The sequence below is a fragment of the Montipora foliosa genome, chromosome 7 (genome assembly GCF_036669935.1).
Source record: "Montipora foliosa isolate CH-2021 chromosome 7, ASM3666993v2, whole genome shotgun sequence".
In the NCBI taxonomy this organism is placed as follows: Eukaryota; Metazoa; Cnidaria; class Anthozoa; order Scleractinia; family Acroporidae; genus Montipora; species Montipora foliosa.
The window spans coordinates 21,220,003-21,229,860 of record NC_090875.1 but is presented as its reverse complement, the minus strand read 5'-3'; the positions used below and the strand labels follow the sequence as shown (position 1 = coordinate 21,229,860).

General features: G+C 40.5%; 1 protein-coding gene across 5 annotated transcripts; it reads right to left on the bottom strand.

Moving 5' to 3' along the window:
- Positions 1-270: 270 nt before the first annotated feature.
- LOC138011306 (thyrotropin receptor-like) lies at positions 271-9,495 on the bottom strand. 5 transcript variants are annotated; one of them, XM_068858270.1, is made up of 5 exons: positions 8,191-9,495; positions 7,017-7,222; positions 4,223-4,297; positions 3,388-3,459; positions 271-2,136 (listed from the first exon to the last, which is right to left on the bottom strand). In XM_068858270.1, the coding sequence occupies exons 1-5, from the start codon at positions 8,227-8,229 to the stop codon at positions 681-683; spliced, it is 1,848 nt and encodes a 615-aa protein (XP_068714371.1). In that variant the 5' UTR covers positions 8,230-9,495; the 3' UTR covers positions 271-680. The 5 variants fall into 5 exon arrangements, with proteins under 5 accessions (XP_068714371.1, XP_068714372.1, XP_068714373.1 ...); XM_068858271.1 differs by lacking the exon at positions 8,191-9,495 and adding an exon at positions 8,133-8,174; XM_068858272.1 differs by lacking the exon at positions 8,191-9,495 and adding an exon at positions 7,534-7,709.
- Between the last annotated feature and the right edge of the window lie 363 nt (positions 9,496-9,858).

Genomic DNA, 9,858 nt, shown 5'->3' with positions numbered 1-9,858 from the left:
TATTCTCATAATTTCTCTTGAAACATCTCCTTCGACCAAGTCCTCCAAGAGAGTAGGGTTCTATGATAATCAAAATCAATCCCAAATGCGGGAACCGATACAAACGTTTTACTACACATTTTTGTCAGATCAAACGTGCACCTCAGATCTAAAATGGTCGCAAATAAGACAACAGCGAAGAACATATTCAAAAGAAAACTCAATCACAGTAATCCCACCACCAGAGGAAAAACGGGGGAAGGGGTGGGTACGGCTACAAGTAGGCTACGATTTTTAAGTGCACGAAATCTATATTGTATAACAATTAGCTTCCCAACCTTTTCCCTTGTTAATCGAAAACTTCCGTCATTCATTCCAATCTTCGCAGCAGGCTGTAAAAGACACGAATATTTCCTTCCTATTGTTCAAAACGTTACCCTCTGTAGCTTATGCAAGGAACCAAATTTCACCAGGTAAAATGGAATTTTATCCTTTTAATTGAATCCTATTTCATACAAATACTAAGAATATGCCTTTAGCGAAAGATGATTATTCATCGGAGGCTTCGCCCTTATAGAACTCCCGTATCACCTCGTCCCCCTAAAAATACCAAGAAAAAAAAATAATAACCTTTAATTAGCCCAAACCGATACGTCTGGAGAAACTCGGCAGAATAGGAAACTAAGGTGGCATAATCGTTCTCATATCCTCGAATCAGCAACTGCGTCGTCCACTTTCGAGCCTAAAGCGTCACTGCACTGTTTTAAAGATGGCGGCAACGTACAATGGCGCTTTTTCTCTAAAACAGCGTGGTTAGAGTACACATGCGCCCGAGAGGTCGTTCTAGGTTTCCCCAGGCAGATTGTCTCTATTCTCATCTTGATCACGCGTTGAAACTTCTCCGCTCGGAAAGCGTAAAGCAGAGGGTTAATAAAGGCATTGAAGCTCAATAACAATGTTGGTATTACACCAGTCAGAATCTCTCTGCTCTGCGGCGACATTGTCTCCTTCAAGTTCGTTGTTAGCCAAATAAAAGCGATCACAATCGGTAGAAAGAAAAATAACATGTTGCTCATGACCAAGATGGCAATTTTCTTTGCTACAGGTCCGTCTCTATTGATTCCAGCTCTCTGACTTGTTTTTTTTACCGAAATGAAGGTCTTAATATACAAGGGCACAGTTGTGAGATATATTACCATGCCCAATAACGAGAACGATATACTCATTTCGTATGAATGCGGTATGTCCTTGATCGGGCGAATGGGAATGCAATATGTGTTGCTTGTATACACGGAAATATTCACCAGGGGTAAGACAGCAATGGCTACGCCCAAAAACCATGTAAATGCAACCAAAATGACCGCTGTTCGACGGGTCATTCGGATGGATGGCGCCATACAATAAACGATGGCCAAATGACGTTCAATCGTAAGAAAAAGTGACGTTTTTACGCTCACAATTTGCCCCGTAACCCATATGAACCCGATAGCATTGCAAAGGTCCTCCAAGATCACTAAATATTCCACATACGTCATTTTTCGAGTAGTGACCAAGATTACGGAGTACACGCTAACCAGGATGTCACTAGCCGCCATGTTGGCCGTCAACAGCATGGTGACATTCCGACGAAGAACTCTTGTTGTAAGCGAAACAAACAGGACGGTGAGATTCAACACCAAAGCAATGGGCGATATAAAGAAAACCACATTTAAAATTTTGTTATCCAGATCCCAACAACGGTGAACTGGGGTGACTTGTACCTCGCTTCTGAAACACGCAGAGTTTTTCTCCTTTAAACATAAAGGGAAAAATCCATGTTCGGCATACTTCACAAGATGTTGGCTTACAACGAGTCTATTCACGCGGCAGTTCACCTTTTTCCCAACAATGTAATCTCCGTTTACAAGCCGTGCTGTGGTGATGTTAACATCCTCGTTGTTTAAATCACCATGTTCCAAAGTGTAGTTCCTCATCAACGTACAGTTCGAGCATTGCTCGTTCCAGGTCACTCCTCGAATTTCTTTGAGTTTACGACGTCTCAGTAGGCCTGCTGGAAGTGCGAGGTTGGCGTTGCCAGAAATATCCAGAAATACCAACTGTGGCACTTCATTCGTCCAATTTCCTTCCCATTTGGCAAGTTGATTAGAGGATAGGTCTCTGCGGGTTGCAAACAAATTAATTGAAGGTTTAAAGTTACATTTTTCAGGGGCTGTTGAAGTAGCGGATAGTAGATTCTAGCACTGGAAAGATCCTAATCAAAAAGTAGCGCATCCTAGCAGCGTATGTCTTCTGCAATAAGTTTACAGGCAAAAAGTTCTATTTGGTCCTCGCAGTAAGATATTCCTACCTGAAACAGATAGACGACACTACATGACCGCGCGCGGATATGAAATATTCGAGTGCGGACAGATACCACATCAGCACGAAAAATAAAATTCAGTCATAGTAAAATAGATTATAATATATAGATTTACCCAAGCCTAAAAGCGGAGCTTCCGGGTTACTTATTCTTACAACAAATTAACCTTAATTTAGCCTGCGATCCAATCGAAACCCAGTACTTGAACAGCGGTCAACTTTAAAAAAAGTTGACCTCGATATGGTCGCGGAATACTGGTCAGCGGACACTATGTTTTGACAGGTGTCAATTGATCATAACATTGATGTCCAATATCAAATGTGTACGCTGTAAACTACAATCATGAACAAAAATCTTGGGACAAATAAGCACTTTCTGGCTCCAAAAAAGGTTTTGCAATGACTGCAAAATTTTCGTGCCCTCATTAGCTAATTTTTATTGTCAAAAAGCGGATAAACACACAAATTTATAACTTATGCGATAATGACGCGATATTGCTCGCGTCAGATTGAAGTTTCTGGCATTTTTGTTTCGCATTCTTCTCGTGCTTTGACAAAGTGGTCTGCAAAGTAGTGGTGTTTTGACAAAGTAGTCTGCGGATCCACGAGGTGATGGTTACTTTGACAATGTTATCACGAAATTCATGATCAATAGGACAGGCGCATAAAAAACTGACATCAATTTGTTAATTCGCACGAAATTCAAAGTACACGTGGCCCACCCCACATCCAATGGGTCGGGAAGGGCCCACATGTAAGACTTTTAATCTCCGTGACTGTAGCTAGTGCATGGCCGCCTGGATGAGCTCTAAACTTGAGCCCGCGATATGGTCACGTGATGCTGGTCACATTGTAATATACGGAGGGGTGGACGGTCGTACGTTGACCAACACCAAAATTTCTCGCACAGATGATAACATTTCCTTACCCATGGTGCTCCGCGCGTGCGGCTTTCGGCACAATCACGATGTAAGAAACGAAATTTTTCGTTTTTTAACAGTAATTCGCTCAATCGAGATTAAATGAAGTAGTGATTCTAGCAACACTTACAAGCGCTGTAGATAACTGAGATTTGAAAAGGCACCTTCTTCTATAACTGCGATGCTGTTGTGAGAGAGATCTCTGCAGAATGAAAAACAAGTATACAGTAATTAAGGGAAGATGGTAGTAAATTCATTTAACCCGTAAAATCTCCTGCAAGAAGGCGATTACGAAGTCTCGCGCAAGGAAAGGCCTCCCTTTGTGACGGTATCCCTAGTGCACAAAACGGTCGAAAACTCGCCCTCCTCGAATACGAAAACGAATAACAAAACACAAACCGTTTTGTGGCTTCCGTACTGTAATATGCATGTACTTACTGGTGTAGATCTGCAATGAGTAGATAACATTTCGAAGTTTTGAAGCAAGCACCCGTGGACAATAATCCTGCTGGTGTACGTTGGATCAACTGGCTTGATCTGATCGGCGTAATTACAAGTTGAAAAAGTAAATATGTTAGGCAAGAGCCTATGTAAATAGCCAACGAGGCGTATAGCGCCGAGTTGGCTATAACCAGTCTCATATCCAACAAGCGGGAATGGAATAATTGTTACGAAAACGTTTTGTATAAGAAAAACCTTGTTTCATTTGTTTTTTGTTTTTTGTTATACAGATGTAACCTTTTTGCATTTCTTAATTAAGTTGTTTACAAAAGCCAGTACCTTAGCTACACGTGAGGGACATTTGGGGTGGCTTTTTAAGCTTAACCTCCATCCTAGACAGCACTGCACTGATGATGCCCATATATAGTTGATGTTCAGCTCAGAAAAAAAAAACAAGGAATTCTTGACCAGGCGAATCGTGTGTGCCGTTTTCAAACACAAAAAAGTTCTAAAAAATCACTTACAGATCTCTCAGGTTAGTAAAGGTCTTGAACGATCCATTTGGAACAGTTTCTATGTCTTCAGACAGCAATATCTCCCTGAAAATAAACATGGATGAACCATTAATTTAAGCACGTTGTCAAATCAGGACCAAAGCTACGTGCTAACAAATGCTGTCTTCGCTGGTCAAGCAAGAAGGCGAAGTTTGCCCCTGGAAGGCCTTTTCGCACTGGCCCGGCTAACCACATATTGGAGGTGGCGATTTGAACTTTCAATGGCTAACTCATTAGAGAGCGGGTTTCAATCGACTGTCGTAAAACCAAAACCAAAGTAATTACTTTCGCCAAGCAAAAAGGGCAGAGATAAGCCAGTAAACCACTCAAAACTCGAAGTAATTACACGTAGCCAATATAAAGCGCGGGAAAATGTGCACGCGCAAGCCATGACTGGTTTTGGTTTCACTTCTGATTGGCTGAAAAAATGGCGCGAGAACTTTGAACCAATCACTGAGCGAAGTAAATGCAAAACCAAAGCAATTCGCTTATTACTTTCCACACTCAATTGAAAACCGCTCTAATCCATTTACTGTTGTCTCAGCTCAAGTCAATGTAACACAATTCATGTAATTCCCGTTTAACACCGCGTAGATTATGACCACTTCACCAATTACAGCCTAGTTTCAGTGCTACCGTTACGCACTCTACGTATTAACGAGTACGAGTTTTCTGTGCTGAGCACGCACATCACATTTAGAGAACGAAATTTTCAAAATGCAGGTGGTCAGAATTGAAAACTTGTCCTCGTTGTCGGCCTTGTACTCCAATCTGAAGGTCGCTATTATCATTCTACCCGATCGGCCGTGCGCGCGCTTTTATTGCTAAAGTACTAAAAAATCCCCGTTCGACGGCCGTAGGCATCAGGGTAATAGGGGCTGAAGAAGCCGCAGGGATATTATAGGAACAAGTATACGATTTTACCATAGAAGATTCCCCCGCATCCAACTATCGAAACTCGGTTTACAACCTGACGAACGGAACTTGAGAAACGTCATATTTGACAATTTCTGTTTTTAATGAGCAAAGACGCGTGTAATGCTCCATTGCACCGAGTATTTTCAGAGCGTTACATTTGGTCGCAAGTAGGATCTACTTCCTCAGGGCTTTGGCAGCTACTTCCTGTTGGTTAAACAAGGTTCGTTACCAACTTGGCAACACTGGGATTGTCGGGTCATATTGTCTAGCTTCCACGTCGTATAACTTATATCAATCAATTCTCCACTCAATAGCAAGGTCCTAATTTTTCTTAATTAACTTTGTCTTAAACGGCAAAAGCAAAGTTCTAGGGGTGCAGGGATGAAGAGAACTCGCCTCTCACCAATGTGGCTCGGGTTCGATTCCGGGACTCTGCGTCATATGTGGGTTGAGTTTGTTGGTTCTGTACTCCGCAACGAGAGGTTTTTCTCCGGGTACTCCGGTTTCCCCTTTCTTCAAAATCCAACATTTGACTTGATTTGCGTTAATTGTTAATTTCAGTTTACAGTGACCCCAAATAGCGCTCCATAGCTAGAACGACTAGACACTTAAATAAAGTTCCTTTCCTTTCCTTTCTTCTCCTTTCCTTTCAGAGCTTAGCTAAAAATGCTTTCAGGGCTATCCAATTCACTTGAATTTGAGCTTTTTAAAATGAAACTCAGTCTTCTAAGATGTACATAAGTTATTCCTTATATTCCTTGCTTCTTCCAGCTAATTTGTATGACGTAAATAAAGAGGAAACTCAAATATGACAAGCCCTGTGATCTATTTTTGAGCTTCCTCATTACCGATGAGGAAAAAAACTTATTAAACTGATGATATTAGAAACACTCTGTGTAATTTGTATACATTAGGTAGATTTAGGGCCACCTGTTAGAAAACTGCTTACATTAATATGCTACCCTCGTTAAATATTGTATTGTATTGTATTATTAAATATTGTATTGTAACAAAAAAATTAAACTGAGTTTGGTTACCCGCTTTCCCCGCCTTATTGTCAATATTCTAGTATATGCATTGCTGTAGTTTTGTTAACATACGAAACGAAAGGCAGAGTTCGTGAATGTTACCGCATTTTTCTAAAACAGTGTGGTGTTTCCCCCAATTAATATAGCAAGGCGTGTTTGCCTTCCCACGCTCTAGGAGTTAGGAGAATCTAATAAAAGCTCACACGAATCTATATAGAGCGATCGTTCAGATTCTTACGTCAATGGAGCAGCTGCCAGTGATAACAAAAAGAAGATGTGAAGTCCACTTCCCGTTCGTTTTCTGAGACCTTATGCATAACAAGCCCGGCGAAGAGTACCTCAGTTCAATTGTGTAGGAACAAACGAATTGTCAAGCGACTTGGGAAATAAAAGAGAATTGGTTTTATGTGAATAAAGTTGTTGAATTTACTAAGACAATTGGCGTACAGTTAATATTCTTGTGTTTACAAAACTATGGAGAACTCAGCATTTGCCGCGTGGCAGTTAAATTTCCAACCTTGGTGTTTTGTTACTTCGCGTTTTCCGACCAGTCCAGTTTAAGTATCGAGAGACTATTTACACCGGATTCGTGTTTGAGAGAAAACGACAACACTTAAGAGGAAACGAAATGTTCCTTGTATGTATGAAACTGAAACGATAGGTCAAAATTTTCTCAGTCTTAACCCACCAAGTACTCCGTTGGGAGAATTCCCAGTGGCGAAGGAAAACAATTCCTGTGCCACGGTATTGTTCTCTTGTGAAAATTGTTCCATGTCTAATACGGAGAACATCCACATAAATAATTTAGGACTACTTACAAGGTTTTCACGTCAGCGGGGCGTAGAATATATGTGGCTAACTCTTTGAAATACCGCAATGTGCAGTTGGCGTAAAGTCCTTCGTGGTCAACTTTCTCCTTACATTCACATCGGCCAGTGCAATTCCTTATCCTAGCTTCTGAAGGTAGCGAGGCTAGTAAAGTTATCACTGCGATTAGAAGCAAATGAGAAAGCGCCATCGATACCTGGAATCAAGATAAGTCGTAAAGAAAAATAAATAGTCATCTAAGTTAGAGGATCCTGTTCTTATACATGAATTACGCAGTTTAGCTCATGACGCTTACAGATACGTCATATGAACAGAAAAGGCCTTCCTGAGGAAATTACCACCGGTTATTAAATTAAGAAAACGACAGGAAATGTGTCGCATATATCGGGATGATTTAAGAAGGCTTAATGAAGGAAAGAAATGGACAAACAAATAAAGGATAGTTCTCGACTTCAACGATAAAAAAAGGGTTTCAAGTCGATTTACGTCGATTATAAGACAACTTACAAGAGATGTACAGTTCAAGCAACCTCGGACCTCCCTTAAGCTACTCCTAGATTACTGACGACAACTTAAAACAACCCCTTACTTTAGAGTTTGATTTCGGGTCGACTTCAATTTCGCCGATTTACATTAAATTAAAAAGGCTTTTAGTGTTTTCTGTCAATCAAAACTTAGAAACATAATTTGAACTAGCTAATGACCAAGGCAAATAACATAATGTCCGTTTTCGATTTCGAACAACGAACGCTTTTAGTCGGAAGACTGCAATTATTTGCCGATAGAACTTTTGTGCATGTCCGCTTACTTACATACATACACACATTCACCCATACACATTTTATTTAGACGGTACAGGCAGCCTAAAGGTGATCGATGTGGACCTGTGATAAGTGTAACTTACATTAGAGAATATAAAGTTCTAGCATAAAGGTACAGTAATGCAAAATAGTGTAAAAACCGAAGCACCTCACGAGCCGCAACAGTCTATGCCAGGCGCGCATACTCTTAAGTTTCGCAATACGCCATATTTACAGAGTTCACAAACAAAAAGCACTCAAATTTTGTCAGTGATAATTATAAATCGAAATTTATGAATGCATCACCTTCATTTCATCCTGCAACTGAAAATGCGCAGTCAAATAGAATTTACTTTTCCCATACCTTTACACTTCGATATGTAAACAACGTGTCGTTCAGCATCAAAATCTTCAAACACCACAAACCAATCGAATGCAACTCGATGCTTGTAAATTATTCTCATCTGTGCTTCGTTTACTTAAACGCAGGCATTTGTTTTAAGTTCTTACGTAAGTTCTTGACGCGGAACACAACTTAGAAAAGATCTGAAAATTCAACTAAATGGTTTCTGACCTCTAACTACAGTTTACAAGACGCTTTTTCAGTACTCTTGTTTCTGTAGTTGTCTCTAAGTCTAAATCTTTCAAATGAAATACTTTCCGAAAACACAACGACGTTGTTGAAAGACCCTACCCCTCAAGGAAAATGAGCTTCGTTTAAAAAAACGAAAATTGCGGAAGAAAAGCTATTATCTAATGAACCACAAGTTAATGCCTTTTCGGATTGGTTGTCACAATGTACGGTCTCGCGTTGCCAGGGAAGACCATGAGCCCATTCCTCGGGAAGTTCCGAAACTTTCCGGCTATACTGCTACTGTCGCTCTGGAAGTCTTAAAGACTTTGATTGACGTCAACCAAAAGTTAACTTGCCGGCTCAAGCTGATGGCAAGCGAACAAATTCCGTCGGAAGTCACGGAGTGCTGATGGACTTGACAAACGCACGAGATATTGCCGGTTTTCACTGTCACACCATCATCAAAACCATTAAGCAAATAAAGTCAAGAATTAAAGAGATAAAAAAAGATGAATATTCAAACAGTCTCACAAAGGTTCAGGTCTGTGCGATGTTTCGTGCGGGAGATATTCGAAGAAATGTTTTACTCAAATTTATAAGACTTTGTATGGAGACGCCATGTTTGTGTCCCTCTCAGGGGCACAAATATGGCGGCCGGAAGCTGACAAAAACATATGTCATCGAGTTTTGCTATAAAAAGCCAATAGTTTTCTGTGCAGCAAATGGACAATAGAATCACGAGGCGGTGATTTCATTGGTTAAAAAGCAACGTACTACACCCGAAGGAGAAGATTCGATGAAAATCCGAATTTATAACCTGCAGTGGAGCAACCAAATGATGGGTTCTATGTTGGGGCTTCAGTGTGACTCATTTTATTTCGTTTGCTGATTCAAAGCCCAACTTCCACGACAGGGCAAATGATGCAATGCAATGCAGCTAAAAAGGGAAAACTCCTGGATTCAGCCTTCTGGAATGTTATGAATGACATATTTACTCTAATCTTGCCTGTTGACCGCATGACCAAATCGCCAGTACAGAACTTCCAGCAGCGGTATGTTAATCTGGAACCTTTGCAGCTGGATACCGGTATTAAGACTTAATTACAAGAATAGGTTTTCACACTCACCCGCCTTTGCCTCACCGGCTGCTTTCACTTGAAACCAGTTTATCTGATGTCACGCTACATGCTAAAAAATAGACATAAGGCCCTCGTTATTTCCATTCCAACAACATAGACCCCCCTTTTGGACCGGTATGGACCCCAAAGCATGTTAATGAGCTTTTTAACCTCAGAAAGGACGATTTCTTGACAAAGGGGATGAGTTCACTTTGTGACAATGTTTAGATTGGGTATCAGTTACAACTTGTTTCATTTTGTCATTACTAACAATGATTACATTACCCAAAGAGAACAATAACAATGTCTGTTCATTTATCACTGGTATTTTATTGTTATA